At 44.9% G+C, this 25629-nt stretch overlaps 1 protein-coding gene across 1 annotated transcript in view; it reads left to right on the top strand.

The window, feature by feature from the left end:
• The window catches only part of adamts17 (ADAM metallopeptidase with thrombospondin type 1 motif, 17), a 177456-nt gene that overhangs the window by 98359 nt on the left and 53468 nt on the right, over window positions 1-25629 (top strand). The window contains exons 13-14 of the mRNA XM_039000368.1: window positions 12991-13111; window positions 22877-22957. Of these exons, the coding sequence (XP_038856296.1) occupies window positions 12991-13111; window positions 22877-22957 (202 nt within the window). The remainder of the gene's footprint in view (window positions 1-12990; window positions 13112-22876; window positions 22958-25629) is intronic.

Raw genomic sequence — 25629 nt, 5'->3', positions numbered from 1 at the left:
GGGTTTTCTCTCTGTAGGTCACTAGAGAAGGGTTTTCTCTCTGTAGGTCACTAGAGAAGGTTTTTCTCTCTGTTGGTCACTAGAGAAGGGTTTTCTCTCTGTAGGTCACTAGAGAAGGTTTTTCTCTCTGTAGGTCACTAGAGAAGGGTTTTCTCTCTGTAGGTCACTAGAGAAGGGTTTTCTCTCTGTAGGTCACTAGAGAAGGGTTTTCTCTCTGTAGGTCACTAGAGAAGGGTTGTCTCTCTGTAGGTCACTAGAGAAGGGTTTTCTCTGTAGGTCACTAGAGAAGGGTTTTCTCTCTGTAGGTCACTAGAGAAGGGTTTTCTCTCTGTAGGTCACTAGAGAAGGGTTTTCTCTCTGTAGGTCACTAGAGAAGGGTTTTCTCTCTGTAGGTCACTAGAGAAGGGTTTTCTCTCTGATGGTCACTGGAGAAGGGTTTTCTCTCTGTAGGTCACTAGAGAAGGTTTTTCTCTCTGTAGGTCACTAGAGAAGGGTTTTCTCAGTAGGTCACTAGAGAAGGTTTTTCTCTCTGTTGGTCACTAGAGAAGGGTTTTCTCTCTGTAGGTCACTAGAGAAGGGTTTTCTCTCTGTTGGTCACTAGAGAAGGGTTTTCTCTCTGTAGGTCACTAGAGAAGGGTTTTCTCTCTGTAGGTCACTAGAGAAGGTTTTTCTCTCTGTAGGTCACTAGAGAAGGGTTTTCTCTCTGTAGGTCACTAGAGAAGGGTTTTCTCTCTGTAGGTCACTAGAGAAGGTTTTTCTCTCTGTTGGTCACTAGAGAAGGGTTTTCTCTCTGTAGGTCACTAGAGAAGGGTTTTCTCTCTGTAGGTCACTAGAGAAGGGTTTTCTCTCAGTAGGTCACTAGAGAAGGGTGTTCGCTTTGTGCTGGTGGATTTAATTGTATCTTGGTTTATCTGTGTCCTGTTTCCCCCCGTCTCTCTCCCTCTCTCTCTTACTCCCTCTCTCTCTCTGTCCCGAGCTCCCAAATGTCTCTCTATCTCTCTCCCTCTCTATCTCTCTCACTCTCGATCTCTCTCCCTCTCTATCTTGCTCTCTCTCAGGCCTGCAAAGGCAAAGTTTTAATTGGCTGGGAGGTAACGGGGTCATTGTACCACTTCCTGTTTCTGTCAGGTTAGATCAAATCAAATCAAATGATATTTGTCACATACACATGTTTAGCAGATGTTATTGCGGATGTAGTGAAATGCTTGTGTTTCTAGCTCCAACAGTGCAGTAATATCTAACAATTCACAACAATACACACAACCTAAAGTAAAATAATGGAATTAAGGAATATATAAATATTAGAATGATCAATGTCAGAGTGGCATAGACTAAAATACAGTAGAATCTTAGGTCCTAGAAGCAGAGCTGCCTTGTCTGTCAGTGCCATCTTGCCACTAATAGCTAAGCACTGGGACACCAGATGAGAGAATAGACAGACATGGAAGACAGGATGTAGAGGATAGAGGAAGTGAGGGAGCTTTCAGATGAGAAGATATTGTCTAAAGAAGAAAAAGTAGGTATGAGAGACAGAGGAAATAAGATGGTAATCATTATAATAAAATTGACAGATTGAAATGCTAGACTAGTCTGTTCACCTGCTTTACACTGTAAGAGGGGATTCTTACCTCGTCTTGGACATTTTTCTGGCCCATTCTTGGGACTCATAGCCACAGACTCAGTGGGGGATAAAAGTGTGTGTGTGTGTGTGTGTGTGTGTGTGTGTGTGTGTGTGTGTGTGTGTGTGTGTGTGTGTGTGTGTGTGTGTGTGTGTGTGTGTGTGTGTGTGTGTGTGTGTGTGTGTGTGTGTGTGTGTGTGTGTGTGTGTGTGTGTGTGGGTAGCATAGTTTCCGAAGGAGTAGCCAGCTGTTGTCAATAGATACTGGTCATCTGCTGAGCCAGCATTTGGTTCCCTACACATGGGAGACATTATGTGTCATGCTTCCTTCTACACACACATATCATAGACACACACACACACACACACACACACACACACACACACACACACACACACACGTCTGTGTCAATAATTGTATCCATATTTTGTATTTCCTGGATTTATCCTCTCTCTTTTCATTGGCCAGCAAGAGGGGATTTCTCCTCAGTGTTCTGACGGCCAGCATTAACAAATAAATAAACAGAGAGAGAGAGAGAGATACTTGACTTTGTGTCTTCCTTTAATAAGCCGTCCTCATTACACTAAAAACACCACAACCCCCCCCCAAAAAAGAAATGCATTCAGTGCCACCTCGACATAATCACATTACACAGTACAATACAATACACCCTCCAGCACCACATTACACAGTACAATACAATACACCATCCAGCACCACATTACACAGTACAATACAATACACCCTCCAGCACCACATTACACAGTACAATACAATACACCATCCAGCACCACATTACACAGTACAATACAATACACCCTACAGCACCACATTACACAGTACAATACAATACACCCTCCAGCACCACATTACACAGTACAATACAATACACCATCCAGCACCACATTACACAGTACAATACAATACACCCTCCAGCACCACATTACACAGTACAATACAATACACCCTCCAGCACCACATTACACAGTACAATACAATACACCATCCAGCACCACATTACACAGTACAATACAATACACCCTCCAGCACCACATTACACAGTACAATACAATACACCATCCAGCACCACATTACACAGTACAATACAATATACCCTCCAGCACCACATTACACAGTACAATACAATACACCCTCCAGCACCACATTACACAGTACAATACAATACACCCTCCAGCACCACATTACACAGTACAATACAATACACCATCCAGCACCACATTACACAGTACAATACAATACACCCTCCAGCACCACATTACACAGTACAATACAATACACCATCCAGCACCACATTACACAGTACAATACAATACACCATCCAGCACCACATTACACAGTACAATACAATACACCATCCAGCACCACATTACACAGTACAATACAATACACCCTCCAGCACCACATTACACAGTACAATACAATACACCATCCAGCACCACATTACACAGTACAATACAATACACCATCCAGCACCACATTACACAGTACAATACAATACACCATCCAGCACCACATTACACAGTACAATACAATACACCCTCCAGCACCACATTACACAGTACAATACAATACACCCTCCAGCACCACATTACACAGTACAATACAATACACCATCCAGCACCACATTACACAGTACAATACAATACACCATCCAGCACCACATTACACAGTACAATACAATACACCCTCCAGCACCACATTACACAGTACAATACAATACACCATCCAGCACCACATTACACAGTACAATACAATACACCCTCCAGCACCACATTACACAGTACAATACAATACACCATCCAGCACCACATTACACTGTACAATACAATATACCCTCCAGCACCACATTACACAGTACAATACAATACACCATCCAGCACCACATTACACAGTACAATACAATACACCATCCAGCACCACATTACACAGTACAATACAATACACCATCCAGCACCACATTACACAGTACAATACAATACACCATCCAGCACCACATTACGCAGTACAATATAATACACCATCCAGCACCACATTACACAATACAATACAATACACCCTCCAGCACCACATTACACAGTACAATACAATACACCATCCAGCACCACATTACACAGTACAATACAATACACCATCCAGCACCACATTACACTGTACAATACAATACACCCTCCAGCACCACATTACACAGTACAATATAATACACCATCCAGCACCACATTACACAGTACAATACAATACACCCTCCAGCACCACATTACACAGTACAATATAATACACCATCCAGCACCACATTACACAGTACAATACAATACACCCACCAGCACCACATTACACAGTACAATACAATACACCCCCCAGCACCACATTACACAGTACAATACAATACACCATCCAGCACCACATTACACAGTACAATATAATACACCATCCAGCACCACATTACACAGTACATTACAATACACCCTCCAGCACCACATTACACAGTACAATACAATACACCCTCCAGCACCACATTACACAGTACAATATAATACACCCTCCAGCACCACATTACACAGTACAATACAATACACCCTCCAGCACCACATTACACAGTACAATACAATACACCCTCCAGCACCACATTACACAGTACATTACAATACACCCTCCAGCACCACATTACACAGTACATTACAATACACCCTCCAGCACCACATTACACAGTACAATACAATACACCATCCAGCACCACATTACACAGTACAATACAATACACCATCCAGCACCACATTACACAGTACATTACAATACACCCTCCAGCACCACATTACACAGTACAATACAATACACCATCCAGCACCACATTACACAGTACAATACAATACACCATCCAGCACCACATTACACAGTACAATACAATACACCATCCAGCACCACATTACACAGTACAATACACCCTCCAGCACCACATTACACAGTACAATACAATACACCCTCCAGCACCACATTACACGGTACAATACTCCATCCAGCACCACATTACACAGTACAATACAATACACCATCCAGCACCACATTACACAGTACAATACAATACACCATCCAGCACCACATTACACAGTACAATAAAATACACCATCCAGCACCACATTACACAGTACAATACAATACACCCTCCAGCACCACATTACACAGTACAATACAATACACCCTCCAGCACCACATTACACAGTACAATACAATACACTATCCAGCACCACATTACACAGTACAATACAATACACCATCCAGCATCACATTACACAGTACAATACAATACACCCTCCAGCACCACATTACACAGTACAATATAATACACCATCCAGCACCACATTACACAGTACAATACAATACACCCTCCAGCACCACATTACACAGTACAATACAATACACCATCCAGCACCACATTACACAGTACAATACAATACACCATCCAGCACCACAGTACAATACAATACACCATCCAGCACCACATTACACAGTACAATACAATATACCCTCCAGCACCACATTACACAGTACAATACAATACACCCTCCAGCACCACATTACACAGTACAATACAATACACCATCCAGCACCACATTACACAGTACAATACAATACACCCTCCAGCACCACATTACACAGTACAATATAATACACCATCCAGCACCACATTACACAGTACAATACAATACACCCTCCAGCACCACATTACACAGTACAATACAATACACCCTCCAGCACCACATTACACAGTACAATACAATACACCATCCAGCACCACATTACACAGTACAATATAATACACCAGCCAGCACCACAATACACAGTACAATACAATACACCCTCCAGCACCACATTACACAGTACAATACAATACACCCTCCAGCACCACATTACACAGTACAATACAATACACCCTCCAGCACCACATTACACAGTACAATATAATACACCCTCCAGCACCACATTACACAGTACAATATAATACTACCTCCCGCGACACATTACAACCGTATATCCAACCCCTCCTCTCCAGCTGTACAGACAGCCCCTGAGCCCACATACCTCCTGAAACATCTCCACACTGTTAATAACTTTATAATACTCAAACTCAACCCTAAGGGGTGTAGAGACCATCACTTTGAATAATATCCCTGGGTCTGACCCGGTTCCTTCTTGTTAGCTATATGTGCCAACTTGGCCTGGCCAAACAGAACGTTCAACAACGCTTTTCACTGCCGGAAAACCTTTTCCCTGCCGGAATACCTTTTCACTGCCGGGAAACCTTTTCACTGCCGGAATACCTTTTCACCATCCAGCACCACATTACACAGTACAATACAATACACCATCCAGCACCACATTACACAGTACAATACAATACACCATCCAGCACCACATTACACAGTACAATACACCCTCCAGCACCACATTACACAGTACAATACAATACACCCTCCAGCACCACATTACACGGTACAATACTCCATCCAGCACCACATTACACAGTACAATACAATACACCATCCAGCACCACATTACACAGTACAATACAATACACCATCCAGCACCACATTACACAGTACAATAAAATACACCATCCAGCACCACATTACACAGTACAATACAATACACCCTCCAGCACCACATTACACAGTACAATACAATACACCCTCCAGCACCACATTACACAGTACAATACAATACACTATCCAGCACCACATTACACAGTACAATACAATACACCATCCAGCATCACATTACACAGTACAATACAATACACCCTCCAGCACCACATTACACAGTACAATATAATACACCATCCAGCACCACATTACACAGTACAATACAATACACCCTCCAGCACCACATTACACAGTACAATACAATACACCATCCAGCACCACATTACACAGTACAATACAATACACCATCCAGCACCACAGTACAATACAATACACCATCCAGCACCACATTACACAGTACAATACAATATACCCTCCAGCACCACATTACACAGTACAATACAATACACCCTCCAGCACCACATTACACAGTACAATACAATACACCATCCAGCACCACATTACACAGTACAATACAATACACCCTCCAGCACCACATTACACAGTACAATATAATACACCATCCAGCACCACATTACACAGTACAATACAATACACCCTCCAGCACCACATTACACAGTACAATACAATACACCCTCCAGCACCACATTACACAGTACAATACAATACACCATCCAGCACCACATTACACAGTACAATATAATACACCAGCCAGCACCACAATACACAGTACAATACAATACACCCTCCAGCACCACATTACACAGTACAATACAATACACCCTCCAGCACCACATTACACAGTACAATACAATACACCCTCCAGCACCACATTACACAGTACAATATAATACACCCTCCAGCACCACATTACACAGTACAATATAATACTACCTCCCGCGACACATTACAACCGTATATCCAACCCCTCCTCTCCAGCTGTACAGACAGCCCCTGAGCCCACATACCTCCTGAAACATCTCCACACTGTTAATAACTTTATAATACTCAAACTCAACCCTAAGGGGTGTAGAGACCATCACTTTGAATAATATCCCTGGGTCTGACCCGGTTCCTTCTTGTTAGCTATATGTGCCAACTTGGCCTGGCCAAACAGAACGTTCAACAACGCTTTTCACTGCCGGAAAACCTTTTCCCTGCCGGAATACCTTTTCACTGCCGGGAAACCTTTTCACTGCCGGAATACCTTTTCCCTGCCGGAATACCTTTTCACTGCCGGGAAACCTTTTCACTGCCGGGAAACCTTTTCCCTGCCGGAATACCTTTTCACTGCCGGGAAACCTTTTCACTGCCGGGAAACCTTTTCACTGCCGGGAAACCTTTTCCCTGCCGGAAAACCTTTTCCCTGCCAGAAAACCTAGGCTACATCACAAACATACCCACAGAAAAAACAGGAACAGTCTCAGTCATTTCACAGAATGAAGGAGGAGAAAGAGAGGGATGAGGCAGAGAGAGACAGAGAGACCCGTTCAAATAAACGCACTGAAGGACCAGCTACAGTAGCTTCAAATGAATTATTGACCCTTCCATGTGAGGCTGAGCCATAGTTTAAGACTGTCCTTAGTCCATCAGTCCACTTAGCCTACAGTCCACAGTAGGGGTAGGCAACTAGATTCACCCACAGGCCAATGTTTGTCAAAGTGCATGGTTGGGGGTCCTTTCGGTTACTGGCCCAATACTCATTTATATTTTTTTTAATAAAAAACATTTTACCCCCTTTTTTCTCCCCAATTGGTAGTTACAGTCTTGTCCCATCACTGCAACTCCCGTACGGACTCGGGAGAGGTGAAGGTCAAGAGCCGTGCGTCCTCCGAAACACAACCCCGCCAAGCACGCTTAACCCAGAAGCCAGCTGCACCAATGTGTCAGAGGAAACACTGTACACCTGGCAACCGTGTCAGCGTGCATGCGCCCGGCCCACCACAGGAGTCTCTCGAGCGCGATAGGACAAGGACATCCCGGCCGGCCAAACCCTCCTCTAACCCGGATGACGATGGGCCAATTGTGTGTCGCCCCATGGGTCTCCCAGTCGTGGCTGGCTGCAACACAGCCTGGTATCGAACCAGGATCTGTAGTAACACAGCTAGCACTGCGATGCAGTGCCTTAGACCGCTGCGCCACTCAGGAGAACCTACTGGCCCAATGGTCTTAACCACTAGCCTACCTGCCGCCCCATTGATGGATTGAGACGTGGAACTGTGATGCTCCAGCTGAGTACCGATGATTTTCTGAACGAGTCTCGACACCGGTGAGCTTCTGGGGGATGATATACACCTCGTCTGGGATGAGGTAGACTGGTACTGGGAGTAGCTAAAGATCATGATTCGTCCCAGGCTGAGTGGGTGAGGGACACACTGGTGGAGCAGAGAGAGCATTAGCAGGGTGAATGCTCTCAGAGCCATGGCTGAGTCAGATGTGACTTCTATGAGGAAAAGGTGAAGGAATATAATGCTTCTCACTTGCTCTTGTCACAATGCTGTGCAACTGGTTTCATGTAAATGGCAGAGCAGTTCATATGCCACATACATCAGCCGCTTCTAAATGTCAAATCTAAATGGTTTGGTCTTTTATGCCTGACGATGACTTCCAAGTGAAACATTGCACAAAAACACAGTGGAAGCGTTCATCAGTGTGCAGGTCTCCATTCTCTACAGATATAGGATCTTAATTTGATCACCCTGTTGCAGGATAACTTTTGAGGTATTTGAGGTTTAAAAAGGCTTCTGAAGTTTGTAATTTACACTTAGAAATTTCCCGACAAATGTATCAACCCCTACAGATATGTCCGTTAATTATAATTCACATAATTATTCATATTTTCTGTTGCTGCTGTTGCAAACAAATTAAGATCCCTACATCTGTAATCTATCTTAATCAATGAAGTCAAACATTGGACAGCAAAAGCGGACAGTGATGCCAGGCCATAAAAAGTGTTTCGCCTTACATTTATAATGTAAAACTTAGCATCATTTTATATTACCATAGATAATTTGACTAATCAATTTAGTCATTCAAGTCATGGCAAAGCATATAACATTGATTGTAGCCGTGTGTGTGTGTGTGTGTGTGTGTGTGTGTGTGTGTGTGTGTGTGTGTGTGTGTGTGTGTGTGTGTGTGTGTGTGTGTGTGTGTGTGTGTGTGTGTGTGTGTGTGTGTCTGTCTGTGCTAGCCGCCAGGCAGGAAGTATGTTGTCATTAGTACCCTACGGTGGAGTGTTAGGGCTGATTGCTCCAATCTGTCACCTTCTCATTTTACTCGAACATGTATGGACGCGCGCACACACACACACACACACACACACACACACACACACACACACACACACACACACACACACACTCATACTAAAGCTAGTCTCTTTCCCACACTCCATCCTCTTCCTATCCTCTCTCTTTTCCTTCTCTCAATCCTTCTATTATTCTATTCCTTCCTCTCCTCTCTCTGTATCTTCCTCTTTCCTCCTCTTTCCTCTTCTCTCTCTGTATCCTCCTCTTTCCTCCTATTTCCTCTCCTCTCTCTGTATCCTCCTCTTTCTTCCTCTTTCCTCTCCTCTCTCTGTATCCTCCTCTTTCCCCCTCCTATCCAATCAAATGTATTTATCAAGCCCTTCTTACATCAGCTGATGTCACAAAGTGCTGTACAGAAACCCAGCCTAAAACCCCAAACAGCAAGCAATGCAGGTGTAGAAGCACGGTGTCTAGGAAAAACTCTCTAGAAAAGCCGGAACCTAGGAAGAAACCTAGAGAGGAACCAGGCTATGAGGGGTGGCCAGTCCACTTCTGGTGGTGCCAGGTGGAGATTATAACAGAACATGGCCAAGATGTTCAAATGTTCATAGATGACCAGCAGGGTCAAATAATAATAATCACAGTGGTTGTAGAGGGTGCAACAGGTCAGCACCTCAGGAGGAAATGTCAGTTGGCTTTTCATAGTCGATCATTCAGAGTATCTCTACCGCTCACAGCAGGTCTGGGACAGGTAGCACGTCCGGTGAACAGGTTAGGATTCCATAGCCGCAGGCAGAACAGTTGAAACTGGAGCAGCAGCACGACCAGGTGGACTGGGGACAGCAAGGAGTCATCATGCCAGGTAGTCCTGAGGAATGGTCCTAGTGCTCAGGTCCTCCGAGAGAGAGAGAGAAAGAAAGAAAAAGAGTAAGAGAGAAAAAGAGATAGATAATTAGAGAGAGCATACTTAAATTCACACAGGACACCGGATAAGACAGGAGAAATACTCCAGATTTAACAGACTGACCCTAGCCCCCCAACACAAACTAATGCAGCATAAATACAGAAAATCAGAGGAGAAGGAAGGAAACCGAAATAGAAGAGAGGAGAGGAATATCCTCCTCTTTCCTCCTCTTTTCTCTCCTCTCTCTGTATCTTCCTCTTTCCCCCTCCTATCGTCTCCTTTCTCTGTATCCTCCTCTTCCTCTCTTCTCTCTGTATCCTCCTCTTTCCTCTTTCCTCCTCTTCCTCTCCTCTGTCTGTATCCTCCTCTTTCCTCCTCCTCTTCCTCTCCTCTCTCTGTATCTTCTTTCCTCTCATCTGTCTGTATCCTCCTCTTTCACCCTTCCTATTCCTCTCCTGTCTTCTCCTTCGGTTTCCTTCCTTCTTCTCCTCTGCTTTTCTTTTGCTACGCATTTAACATCATCTGGATGTAGGTAACAAGAGGAATGAGTCTCTCTCCACCCTCTCTGTCTCTGTCTCGCTCTCTGTGTCTCCCCCCCCCCCTCTCCCTCTCTCTCAGCCCCCCCCTGGAGAAAGAGGAGAGAGAGAAACGGAGAAAGAGGAGAGAGAGAAATGGAGAGAGAGAGAAACAGAGAAAGAGGAGAGAGAAATAAAGCCCCTTGAATTGAATTGAAATGGAGAAAGAGGAGAGAGAGAGAGAAAGAGGAGGGGGAGAGAGGGGGAAGTGTCGATGTTATGCTAAGCTACGCTATGAAATTCAGGAATGCTGTGAAAACAGCATCACAGACAGGGGACAGAGAGAGAAAATCAGAAATGTTGTGAAAACACAGTCAGTCTTGTCAGAAGAGAAGCCTGAAGGCTGCTGGGTAATGGAGACCCACATGATGCTACTGCTGCCTCACTGAATCAGCAAAAGTCAATCTTGGTCCAGATTCTCTGTGTCCATATGTTCGTAGTCTGTTTCAGCAAAAATTGTCCAGATTGTCTGTGTGTGTGTGTGTGTGTGTGTGTGTGTGTGTGTGTGTGTGTGTGTGTGTGTGTGTGTGTGTGTGTGTGTGTGTGTGTGTGTGTGTGTGTGTGTGTGTGTGTGTGTGTGTGTGTGTTCTGAATCATCAAGTTCCTATGATCCAGATGTACAGATTGGATTTTCTACAGAGTATTTAGAGTATTACTGACTCAGGCAGTCCAGGAAACAACACACACACACACACACACACACACACACACACACACACACACACACACACACACACACACACACACACACACACACACACACACACACACACTACACACTACACACTACACACTCCTAACACACACACACTCCACACACAATGACTGACTGTGTTTATGTGTTTGTGCATGCATGTGTGTGTGTGTGCGTTCATATGTCTGTTGGTGTGTAAATATTCTTGTTTGTGTTTTACTGTTTGTGCTGCTTGGGAGTGTGTAAATGGCTTTGGGTAATTGGAGTTGTTTGTGAGTACACAGCTGATTTAACTCTGTGATAATTGCTGGGAAGGATTAAACAATCCCTAAACATACAATAGGTTATGTGCTGGTGAATCTAGACTAATATCACTCGCCTTTGATGTCTGAACGTATTATAGCTTCTCTTTCCGTTTTTACAATGGACCAACTTGTTGTTTTTCCCACAGTGTTCTGGGGTCGTATTCATAATGTTTCTTCCTTTTAGATACTAATTAATACGATTATACAGACAGGGGGGAACTGATCCTAGATCAGCACTCCTACTATGAATAAAGGCCCTGATTCTCCAAGTCCCTCTGCTTCCTCTGTCCTTATTGACTGGCCCTTGAAGATCTGAGAGGATTGAATAGGTGGCAGTTCCTCTCTACTCTATCAGACATACTAGATGGAGCTATTGGGATGTTTTGTACATCTATCTAATAGTTTCAAATCCATGATGAGAAGTCAGTGAGGGGAGGGGAGTGAGTTAGAGAGGAACAGCCTTTTCCTATTTCACTGGCATTGTTTTGGAGTCAGAATGCAGTCCGCTAGTAGACCGATAGTCCGGTCAGTGTTTATTCAGAGATGGACTTCATTAGAGTGCGGTTGCATCCCAGTCAATATATCCTACCTTCTCCTGACGTGTACTCTTGTCTACTACTTCCCACACATCTAGAATCAATATATCCTACCTTCTCCTGACGTGTACTCTTGTCTACTACTTCCCACACATCGAGAATCAATATATCCTACCTTCTCATGACGTGTACTCTTGTCTACTACTTCCCACACATCTAGAATCAATATATCCTACCTTCTCCTGACGTGTACTCTTGTCTACTACTTCCCACACATCTAGAATCAATATATCCTACCTTCTCCTGACGTGTACTCTTGTCTACTACTTCCCACACATCTAGAAGCATAGTTTCCACCTTCCATCTTTCTTAAACCATTGAAGGGACACTTTGCTAGGAAGGGGAAATAATTGGGACGTAGCCTGTATATTCCTTGATGTTGACTACTTCCTGTGTACTTTGTTTTGTTAAGTTGTCTACTTACTGTCTGCAGAAAATCGGCTGCGATGGCATCATCGGCTCGTCAGCCAGGGAGGACCGCTGTGGGGTGTGTAACGGAGATGGACACTCCTGTAAGATAGTCAAGGGAGACTTCAACCATACCAAGGGCAGGGGTGAGTACTGGGTTAGGGGGAAGTTCTAAACATGTATTTTTCAGTTGGGAATATCTGGGTCTTGTTCATAATGGCACACAATGGAAAACGTGTTCAAACATTTTGCAACAGAAATATAAAATGAGCGTTAGTGAAGTCCAGCTAATCCTTCCCTGTGTCTGTCTGTTTTCTTCCGGTTGGTGCCTAATGAATATGACCCTGATGGGAACAGAATGGAAAAGGGATGAGTGTAGGTTATTAGTCCTACTCCACTAAAAGAGAGATCAGAAATGACAGGCAAATATGAAGAGGACAGATTTGGTGTACACCAGTTACAGTTACATAGGAGTTACATTGGGCCGTCAGTCTTTACCTGCTACACTGGACGCATTACCTTTGGCTAGTGCTAGCATTTTTGTCAACTTTTCTCTGGCGGGAGCCGCACATGAATGTATTGAAAATAGAGCCAGAGTGTAATTTTGAGGCCCTTTATCTACTTCCCCAGAGTCAAATTAACTTGTGGATACTATTTTTATGTTTCTGTGTTCAGTAAGAAAGAAGTTAGAGGTAGTTTCGCGAGCCAATGCTAACTAGCGGTAGCATAATGACTAGAAGTCTATGAGTATCTGCTAGCATGCTAAATAAATTGCCTAAATCCAGAAGTATCCCTTTAAGGCATTTAACCTCTGGTGGAAAGTCACCGGGAACAATCTTAGCAAGGTGCCCTACAAACACTAGGGTATCTGGGGTATCTGTAGCCCTGCAGTATCACTAAGCATGTAATACACACACACCGGTGCCTCTGTCCCCCATAGGTAAAGTTCAGTTTCACAGCCAGAGCACTAGACTTGGCATTTAAGGCCGAACGTTAGTCTGAATAGAGACCTGTTGGGTTTTAATTACAAGATAACACCCCATTATTCCCTTTTAATGGCTTGAGGCCTGTGTGTGTGTGTGTGTGTGTGTGTGTGTGTGTGTGTGTGTGTGTGTGTGTGTGTGTGTGTGTGTGTGTGTGTGTGTGTGTGTGTGTGTGTGTGTGTGTGTGTGTGTGTGTGTGTGTGTGTGTTGGCATACAAAGACTCTGTGCAGATGGTCTGATTGTAATGCCGCTGAAGGACAGACGTTTTCTTTCTTTTCTTTTTATTTGTATTTATTATGGATCCCCATTAGTTCCGGTCAAGACATCAGCTACTCTTCCTGGGGTTTATTATGGATCCCCATTAGTTCCGGTCAAGACATCAGCTACTCTTCCTGGGGTTTATTATGGATCCCCATTAGTTCCGGTCAAGACATCAGCTACTCTTCCTGGGGTTTATTATGGATCCCCATTAGTTCCGGTCAAGACATCAGCTACTCTTCCTGGGGTTTATTATGGATCCCCATTAGTTCCGGTCAAGACATCAGCTACTCTTCCTGGGGTTTATTATGGATCCCCATTAGTTCCTGTCAAGGCATCAGCTACTCTTCCTGGGGTTTATTATGGATCCCCATTAGTTCCGGTCAAGACATCAGCTACTCTTCCTGGGGTTTATTATGGATCCCCATTAGTTCCTGTAAAGGCATCAGCTACTCTTCCTGGGGTTTATTATGGATCCCCATTAGTTCCGGTCAAGACATCAGCTACTCTACTTGGGGTTTATTATGGATCGCCATTAGTTCCTGTCAAGACACCAGCTACTCTTCCTGGGGTTTATTATGGATCCCCATTAGTTCCGGTCAAGACATCAGCTACTCTTCCTGGGGTTTATTATGGATCCCCATTAGTTCCTGTCAAGGCATCAGCTACTCTTCCTGGGGTTTATTATGGATCCCCATTAGTTCCTGTCAAGGCAGCAGCTACTCTTCCTGGGGTTTATTATGGATCCCCATTAGTTCCGGTCAAGACATCATCTACTCTTCCTGGGGTTTATTATGGATCCCCATTAGTTCCGGTCAAGACACCAGCTACTCTTCCTGGGGTTTATTATGGATCCCCATTAGTTCCGGTCAAGACACCAGCTACTCTTCCTGGGGTTTATTATGGATCCCCATTAGTTCCTGTCAAGACACCAGCTACTCTTCCTGGGGTTTATTATGGATCCCCATTAGTTCCTGCCAAGGCACCAGCTACTCTTCCTGGGGTTTATTATGGATCCCCATTAGTTCCGGTCAAGACACCAGCTACTCTTCCTGGGGTTTATTATGGATCCCCATTAGTTCCTGTCAAGACACCAGCTACTCTTCCTGGGGTTTATTATGGATCCCCATTAGTTCCTGCCAAGACACCAGCTACTCTTCCTGGGGTTTATTATGGATCCCCATTAGTTCCTGTCAAGGCAGCAGCTACTCTTCCTGGGGTTTATTATGGATCCCCATTAGTTCCGGTCAAGACACCAGCTACTCTTCCTGGGGTTTATTATGGATCCCCATTAGTTCCGGTCAAGACACCAGCTATTCTTCCTGGGGTTTATTATGGATCCCCATTAGTTCCGGTCAAGACACCAGCTACTCTTCCTGGGGTTTATTATGGATCCCCATTAGTTCCGGTCAAGACACCAGCTACTCTTCCTGGGGTTTATTATGGATCCCCATTAGTTCCGGTCAAGACACCAGCTACTCTTCCTGGGGTTTATTATGGATCCCCATTAGTTCCTGTCAAGGCATCAGCTACTCTTCCTGGGGTTTATTATGGATCCCCATTAGTTCCGGTCAAGACACCAGCTACTCTTCCTGGGGGTTATTATGGATCCCCATTAGTTCCGGTCAAGACACCAGCTACTCTTCCTGGGGTTTATTATGGATCCCCATTAGTTCCTGTCAAGACACCAGCTACTCTTCCTGGGGTTTATTATGGATCCCCATTAGTTCCTGTCAAGACACCAGCTACTCTTCCTGGGGTTTATTATGGATCCCCATTAGTTCCTGCCAAGACACCAGCTACTCTTCCTGGGGTTTATTATGGATCCCCATTAGTTCCGGTCAAGACACCAGCTACTCTTCCTGGGGTTTATTATGGATCCCCATTAGTTCCTGCCAAGGACAGCAGCTACTCTTCCTGGGGTTTATTATGGATCCCCATTAGTTCCTGCCAAGGCAGCAGCTACTCTTCCTGGGGTTTATTATGGATCCCCATTAGTTCATGCCAAGGCATCAGCTACTCTTCCTGGGGGTTATTATGGATCCCCATTAGTTCCTGCCAAGGCAGCAGCTACTCTTCCTGGGGTTTATTATGGATCCCCATTAGTTCCTGTCAAGACACCAGCTACTCTTCCTGGGGTTTATTATGGATCCCCATTAGTTCCTGCCAAGGCACCAGCTACTCTTCCTGGGGTTTATTATGGATCCCCATTAGTTCCGGTCAAGACACCAGCTACTCTTCCTGGGGTTTATTATGGATCCCCATTAGTTTCTGTCAAGACACCAGCTACTCTTCCTGGGGTTTATTATGGATCCCCATTAGTTCCGGTCAAGACACCAGCTACTCTTCCTGGGGTTTATTATGGATCCCCATTAGTTCCGGTCAAGACACCAGCTACTCTTCCTGGGGTTTATTATGGATCCCCATTAGTTCCGGTCAAGACACCAGCTACTCTTCCTGGGGTTTATTATGGATCCCCATTAGTTCCTGCCAAGGCATCAGCTACTCTTCCTGGGGTTTATTATGGATCCCCATTAGTTCATGCCAAGGCATCAGCTACTCTTCCTGGGGGTTATTATGGATCCCCATTAGTTCCGGTCAAGACACCAGCTACTCTTCCTGGGGTTTATTATGGATCCCCATTAGTTCCTGCCAAGGCATCAGCTACTCTTCCTGAGGTTTATTATGGATCCCCATTAGTTACGGTCAAGACACCAGCTACTCTTCCTGGGGTTTATTATGGATCCCCATTAGTTCCGGTCAAGACACCAGCTATTCTTCCTGGGGTTTATTATGGATCCCCATTAGTTCCGGTCAAGACACCAGCTACTCTTCCTGGGGTTTATTATGGATCCCCATTAGTTCCTGTCAAGACACCAGCTACTCTTCCTGGGGTTTATTATGGATCCCCATTAGTTCCTGCCAAGGCATCAGCTACTCTTCCTGGGGTTTATTATGGATCCCCATTAGTTCATGCCAAGGCATCAGCTACTCTTCCTGGGGTTTATTATGGATCCCCATTAGTTCCGGTCAAGGCAGCAGCTACTCTTCCTGGGGTTTATTATGGATCCCCATTAGTTCCTGCCAAGGCATCAGCTACTCTTCCTGGGGTTTATTATGGATCCCCATTAGTTCCTGTCAAGACACCAGCTACTCTTCCTGGGGTTTATTATGGATCCCCATTAGTTCCTGCCAAGGCATCAGCTACTCTTCCTGGGGTTTATTATGGATCCCCATTAGTTCCTGCCAAGGCATCAGCTACTCTTCCTGGGGTTTATTATGGATCCCCATTAGTTCCGGTCAAGACACCAGCTACTCTTCCTGGGGTTTATTATGGATCCCCATTAGTTCCTGCCAAGGCACCAGCTACTCTTCCTGGGGTTTATTATGGATCCCCATTAGTTCCTACCAAGGCACCAGCTACTCTTCCTGGGGTTTATTATGGATCCCCATTAGTTCCTGCCAAGGCAGCAGCTACTCTTCCTGGGGTTTATTATGGATCCCCATTAGTTCCTGTCAAGGCAGCAGCTACTCTTCCTGGGGTTTATTATGGATCCCCATTAGTTCCTGCCAAGGCACCAGCTACTCTTCCTGGGGTTTATTATGGATCCCCATTAGTTCCTGCCAAGGCACCAGCTACTCTTCCTGGGGTTTATTATGGATCCCCATTAGTTCCTGCCAAGGCAGCAGCTACTCTTCCTGGGGTTTATTATGGATCCCCATTAGTTCCTGCCAAGGCACCAGCTACTCTTCCTGGGGTTTATTATGGATCCCCATTAGTTCCTGCCAAGGCAGCAGCTACTCTTCCTGGGGTTTATTATGGATCCCCATTAGTTCCTGTCAAGGCAGCAGCTACTCTTCCTGGGGTTTATTAAGGATCCCCATTAGTTCCTGCCAAGGCAGCAGCTACTCTTCCTACGGTTTATTACGGATCCCCATTAGTTCCTGCCAAGACACCAGCTACTCTTCCTGGGGTTTATTATGGGTCCCCATTAGTTCCTGCCAAGGCAGCAGCTACTCTTCCTACGGTTTATTATCTATCCCCATTAGTTCCTGCCAAGACACCAGCTACTCTTCCTGGGGTTTATTATGGATCCCCATTAGTTCCTGTCATGGCACCAGCTACTCTTCCTGGGGTTTATTATGGGTCCCCATTAGTTCCTGCCAAGGCAGCAGCTACTCTTCCTACGGTTTATTATCTATCCCCATTAGTTCCTGCCAAGACACCAGCTACTCTTCCTGGGGTTTATTATGGATCCCCATTAGTTCCTGCCAAGGCACCAGCTACTCTTCCTGGGGTTTATTATGGATCCCCATTAGTTCCTGCCAAGGCAGCAGCTACTCTTCCTGGGGTTTATTATGGATCCCCATTAGTTCCTGCCAAGGCACCAGCTACTCTTCCTGGGGTTTATTATGGATCCCCATTAGTTCCTGCCAAGGCAGCAGCTACTCTTCCTGGGGTTTATTATGGATCCCCATTAGTTCCTGTCAAGGCAGCAGCTACTCTTCCTGGGGTTTATTAAGGATCCCCATTAGTTCCTGCCAAGGCAGCAGCTACTCTTCCTACGGTTTATTACGGATCCCCATTAGTTCCTGCCAAGACACCAGCTACTCTTCCTGGGGTTTATTATGGGTCCCCATTAGTTCCTGCCAAGGCAGCAGCTACTCTTCCTACGGTTTATTATCTATCCCCATTAGTTCCTGCCAAGACACCAGCTACTCTTCCTGGGGTTTATTATGGATCCCCATTAGTTCCTGTCATGGCACCAGCTACTCTTCCTGGGGTTTATTATGGGTCCCCATTAGTTCCTGCCAAGGCAGCAGCTACTCTTCCTACGGTTTATTATCTATCCCCATTAGTTCCTGCCAAGACACCAGCTACTCTTCCTGGGGTTTATTATGGATCCCCATTAGTTCCTGTCATGGCAGCAGCTACTCTTCCTGGGGTTCAACAACATTACGGCAGAGAAATACAATAAAAATATTACATGACATTACATTTCATAACACTTTTCACAACACATTAAGTGGGTGCCCTCAGGCCACTACTCTGCTACCACATATCTACAACACTATGATCATTCATTCTGGACAAAAGCAGGAATTCTTATTCTAACCTTAAGATAACATTGGCCGTTCACACACAACTCTGACACACTGTAATGGCAGTGTGTGTGTGTGTGTGTGTGTGTGTGTGTGTGTGTGTGTGTGTGTGTGTGTGTGTGTGTGTGTGTGTGTGTGTGTGTGTGTGTGTGTGTGTTTGAGAGATGTAGAGAAAGTGAGAATGAAGACGAGAGCAAGGAAGAGGGTATGTACAGTGTGTGTGTGTGTAGAGTGTGTATGTGTGTGTGTGTGTATGTACTGTGTGTGTGTACAGCGTGTACAGTGTGTGTGTACAGTGTGTACAGTGTGTACATTGTGTGTGTGTACAGTGTGTACTGGGTGTGTACAGTGTGTGTGTACAGTGTGTGTGTACAGTGTGTGTGTACAGTGTGTGCATGCGTGCATTTGTAAGACAGGATTATGAACGCCTTTTACCTAATTCATTAAATTTGCTAAAGCCATTCCGCCTGCCTCCTCCCCCCTTCTCTCCTCTCCTCTGCTCCCCCTCCTCTCCTCTCCTCCCCCCTCCTCTCCTCTCCTCCCCCCTCCTCTCCTCTACCCCCAGTCTCCTCTAGCCACTGTAAGAGGGTTTCTACCTGTGTGATGGCTAAACCAAGGGCTGTCCCCAAGTGTTTCTCATGTAAGATGCCTGCTCTGCGTGTGTGTGTGTGTGTGTGTGTGTGTGTGTGTGTGTGTGTGTGTGTGTGTGTGTGTGTGTGTGTGTGCGGTGCTTGCGTGTGTGTGTGTGCGTCCTGCCCTGACTGGAGTGTACACGTCGGTAGATGGGAGATCCAGACCTCCTTGGCTTCTCCTGGGATCAATAGCCGAAATGCAGATGGTCCTCACACACACACAAACACACACACACAGACACACACAGACACACAGACACACGCACACGCACATACACGCACACACACACACACACACACACACACACACACACACACACACACACACACACACACACACACACACACACACACACACAGTCTGGTTCAAGGGCTTGATGCGTGCAGGGCTGGAACAAAAGAGTGCATTTGGACAGGAGGCTGAGTGCGTTTGGAAGGATCCCAGCACACTGTGGATCCCAACAGCTGGGCATGGCTTGGCTCCCCGACGCTCCGCCTCGATGAACACACTGGGATACCTCGTGGTACTTCTTCATCCACCTGGGTTGAGGGAAAACAACAATATTCCAATGGCGAAAATGATTAAGAATCATATTGAAAATCTTGAATGTCATATCGTTAATCCCAGGAGAGCCCAGAGGAGGATGGATTGGGTTTCTAACCCTGGAGGTCTGGCCTGCAAAGAGCCTGTCTAGTCATTCCCAGAGTAATGGCTGTAAATGAACAGTGTGTGTGTGGTTGTGTGTGTGTGTAATGGTGTGTATACAGTAACTACATACAGAGTGGCAATCAATGTAACCCTGTGGTGTTGGTGATGGGTAGGGCCTGGAGTTTTTTCCATTCCATGTGACCTGACCAGGAAATACTCTGGGCCTTAGCGATGGGGTGTTGTTTTTAACAGCGTTTCTGGGTGTGTGGTTTGTGGTGTTTTCCTGTTGACTGTGTGAAGGGGTGCTCTTGGTAGAAATTTCCCGTAGGCACAGATCTAGGATCAGTTTAGACTCCCCCCAATCCTAACCTTAACCATTAGAGGGGGAGAAAGCTAAACTGACCTTAGATCAGTGTCAAGGCTAGAGACACTTCTTACTCATGACTTGTTCCTGTGTGCTGTGTAAAGAGATAATAGCATGGTTGTGGTAATTGCAGATCCAGCCCTGTAGGGCGGCACTACGGTGAGTACACACAGGGAGTCTGTACATAGTGGGGAGGCAGTAAAGAAGAACAAAGCAGCTCAACTAGGCCGAGGGGACTTGATTGTAATGTAAGACGTGTGTGAAACTCTTGAGTTTGGTGTCAATCATGCATTGATGTCAAGTTTGTTACGTGTGGATCTCAGGTTAGGATGTGGCCTCTTGAGATACAGGAATAAATCAAACTCTAAAAAACTAAAAAACTAAACAAAAACAAGAGACAATGAAGATTTTAGGACGATAAAGACTTCCATCCACTGATGGCATATATGGTGAAAGTTTGGAAGAATAATCAATTTTATTTTCTCAGAAACGGTTGTATAGATACCCTGCTTTGGGATCTATTGTAGAGAGAAGGTTCTGCGTCTCAAACGGCACCCTATTCCCTATGTAGTGCACTACAGGCACTATGGGCCTTGGTCAAAATTAGTGCACTAGATAGGGAATAGGGTGCCTTCTCTCTTGACTCCACACCTGGTCTCTCTTGACTCCACAGAGCTTAACAGTCCCATTACACAGGGCTCAAAACCCCAACCTGTGCCATTTTGTTGGGGGTTCCTCCTATTGCAATTATCTACATGATGGAAGACCCTCTCCTCCCCTCTTTATATATCCCTCTTGTTCTCTCTCTTTCTCTTATTCACTGATGTATCTATTTCTCTCTCTTCTTCCTCTTCTCCCTCACTCCCTTTCTCTCTCTCACTGTGGGTCTTTCATATCTCTCTCCACTCTGTTTTTTGTTTCCTTCTTTGACACATTTGTGTGTAAGCCTCAGAAGTAACAGTGCGACCACAGTCAGTCGCCCGAGGGCCTGGGAACCAACGAGCTGCTTTGTATCATCACTACTGCCCAAACACTAGTGGGTGCTTGAATGCATGCATGTCTGTGAGGAGGGAAGGGCTGGCAAGGGTCTAATCAGAGATTTCTCTCCCAGTCGGGTTGAGGCTGGAATCCATAGAATATTTCATAGGATCTCTGTGCTAGAATCAAATGAATGATTCAGAAGTGATGTCATAAAGTAGTGTATATGCAGTGGGATCCTCAAAATGATTGGATCATTTTGCTCACATATACTTCCTGGTCTCTTTTATGACACCTGTTGAATTCAGAGCCGTACATCTCAATGTGTGCATCCCAAATGCCACCGAATTACCAATATAGTCCAATACTTTGAGCTCTAGTCTCAAATATCACACTGTATAGGGAATATGGTGACATCTGGGTCACAACCTACCTGTCTCTGGTTGAATCCTTCCTTTCAAACCCAGGCTCCGTGTGATGCTCCAGCACACAGAGACAGAAGGTAGAGAGAGAGAGGCTCTACCTCTTTCTGTCCACTGGTATTGAGTTAGATCGCTGCTACTATGACCGTTACTACCCTAGCTGTGTCCCAAACGGTACCCTATTGCCTTCATAGTGCACTACCTTTGACCAGAGTCTAGTGCACTACTTTTGAACAGGGCCCATGTGTAGGGAACAGGGTGTCATTTGGGATGTAGACCCTCTCTCTTTCTACTTCCTTCATTGTCCTCTTCCTTGCCTTTCACACAGAAAAATAATTTCAACCCTTTCCAAATTAACAGCTTGGATAAAGAACCAGCCCAGCCCAACCCTGTCCATACGACCCCTTCCCCTCACCTCTCCTCACCTCCTCTCATCCCCCCTCACCTCTCGTCCTCTCCTCACCCCAGGTGTGGGTCTGGGTGTGGCTCCACCCACCTGACTCTCTTGTATGTTTCTATAGGTTACATCGAGGCTGCTGTCATCCCCGTTGGTGCTAGGAGAATCAAAGTTGTGGAGGACAAGCCCTCACACAGCTTTCTGGGTAAGACACACACACACATCTTGTTGTGGGGTGCAGAGAACATTTAGCAGTGTTAAAGCTCATTTTCGTGCAATTCTCTACATTCTTCTATACATTCTTTAAATTCTAATGTGTATTCATGTGATATTTGAGTACCTCAAACATTACAACAAAATCTATGGGCTAAAAAACCTAGCTAAAAAATGTTAGCTGACATGAGCTAGTTGATCTGGACATTTCTGACAAGTTATAAATAGCTCTCTAAGGTATACAATGACTAACATGACAAGAGAAACTGATGATGCAAGATGTGTTGAATTGCAGGAAATAAGCTTTAAACCGGCAAAATTCTCTCTTCGCCAACAGGACGGTTGTGGAAAGTTTGTTTCATGAACGGTGCTTGTACCCATAGAAATAGGGGTGTGCAGGGGGGGAGTGGGATATTCCCTAATGATGGAAGGGGGGCCTGGATGAAAAAAGTTTGGGAACCCCTTTTATAGACAACCGCACAAGTTCATATTATCTGTCTAATGATGTGAACTTGTATTCCCTATAGCAGGGTACTCAACTACTATCTGAAAAGGTCCAGTGACACAAATGTCCTAGGTGGCAAAGGTCCGGATGGATATTGTCATTTATCGGCGCTGTGGTTCAGCATAGTAACAAACCATGTTGTTATATAAAATGTTTTCAAGAATACTGGTAAATACATGACAGTTTTTTACAATCTCAATACTTAGGTCACTTTTTCAAAACTCTTCACACAGTTCTCTTAACCAACTTTCAGCTTGGCACAGCAGTTCACATCCAAAATGCACTAAAACTACCAAAACACATGTCTCAAATCAACTCATTCTTCCATAACACTAGCAAAGGCTGTCACCCAACAAGCAAACTTTGTCACTCATAAAACAATGACCTAAAAAACACTAACGACAGGGAGCATTACACAATGTTTTCTAGAATGACACCTCTACTGTTTAGAATTCACTGCAGTATATGTTACAGGAATGAATCAGACATGATGCAATATGCTTCAATATGTTTTATGTCATTTTTTGGCATTGAGTGATTCCAAAATACAAGACTTTGTATATACACCATCTACCGATACAGATACAGCAGAAGCAAAGCGAGTCAACCCTGTTTTCTGCATTTGGCCACAGGTTCTCATCCACATTACATCTTGGGCAATACAACTAGGAAATAATCATTTGGACATGCCTGGTCCATCCCTGGCAATCTTCTGCAGATCTGTCCAGGTATCCAGCGTTCATTGTGTCCAGGAGGAACATTTGATCATGTGGATGGTGGTCATAAACCTTCCACCTTTATGAGGAAAATAATTCCTCTATGGGGTTGAGGAATGGAGCGTAAGGTGGGAGGAAAAGTGACACCATCCTGGGATGGGTTGCAAACCCTGTGACTGGATGGGAGTGGTGATATGCCACATTGTCCCATACAATTACAAACGTTAGCCAATTTCACCTCACTGCAACCCTTTCCTCACCTGGCACAACCCTTCTATAGAGGTCATCAGCCCTTCCATAGAGGTCATCAGCCCTTCCATAGAGGTCATCAGCCCTTCCATAGAGGTCATCAGCCCTTCCATAGAGGTCATCAGCCCTTCTATAGAGGTCATCAGCCCTTCCATAGAGGTCATCAGCCCTTCCATAGAGGTCATCAGCCCTTCCATAGAGGTCATCAGCCCTTCCATAGAGGTCATCAGCCCTTCCATAGAGGTCATCCAGGAATGAAATGCGCTCGGGGTTGTATGGCCCAATAATCAGTTTGTGTAACAGAAATCCATCAGAGGATATTGCTGCATACATTGTGATGTTGGCACCTCTCTGGCCCGGGACATCCACTGTGGCTCTTTCCCCAATCACATTCCTTCCTTGCCACCGTGTTTTGGCTAAGTTGAAACCAGCCTCATCCACAAAGATGAATATGTGGGGTGTTTGCCTGGCTTCAATCTCCATGACTCTCTAAAATAATCCACATGGCATCATAAGAGTTAGGCTATTACGGTAGTTTACATTATACCTAAAAACATCCATTGTGTGCCTCTGCCCTGTTTGGTTATGTTCAAAACCAGTTCTGTATTTTATAGTCATCTTGCCTGGACATATTGAGTTGCTTGACTCGTTCAGAGTTCCTCTCAAAGGGGACAGTGTACAACTGCTTCATTCTGACTTGATGTTGTTTCAGGACTCTAGAAATAGTTGTTATGCTTACATTGTGAATATTTCCAAATGTAATGTTGTCTGCTAACACTCTGTCCTGAATCGCTGTGAGTTTTATGCCATTGTTTCTGATGACCATATCAACGATTGCAGTTTCCTGCACAGCAGTGAAAATCCTACCTCTCCCGCCTGTGGGAGGTAACCGTTGGGTCATAAGCAGAAATACAAAAACAATTACACACGAGTAGGTTTTGAGGCTTTGCTCAATTTACTTCTGTAATGTGCAGTTCTGTCAGAAGCCCTTGCAGAATGCACATCTTACCTGTTGTTTTGCCGGACATTTCTCAGAATAGATGCCACTGTTGAGCGTTGCAGATTTTTGCTGCACTCTCAGACCAGCCTCTCTCATTGATAGACCAGGATTTATTACATGATCAATTATAGTGGCCCTAATCTCATCTGAGACTACAGCTCTTGATGTTCCTCAGTCTTCTTCCACCATGCATA

The sequence above is a fragment of the Salvelinus namaycush genome, chromosome 1 (genome assembly GCF_016432855.1).
Source record: "Salvelinus namaycush isolate Seneca chromosome 1, SaNama_1.0, whole genome shotgun sequence".
In the NCBI taxonomy this organism is placed as follows: domain Eukaryota; kingdom Metazoa; phylum Chordata; class Actinopteri; order Salmoniformes; family Salmonidae; genus Salvelinus; species Salvelinus namaycush.
The sequence above is the reverse complement of the archived record's forward strand: the minus strand, read 5'-3'. Positions and strand labels throughout refer to the sequence as shown.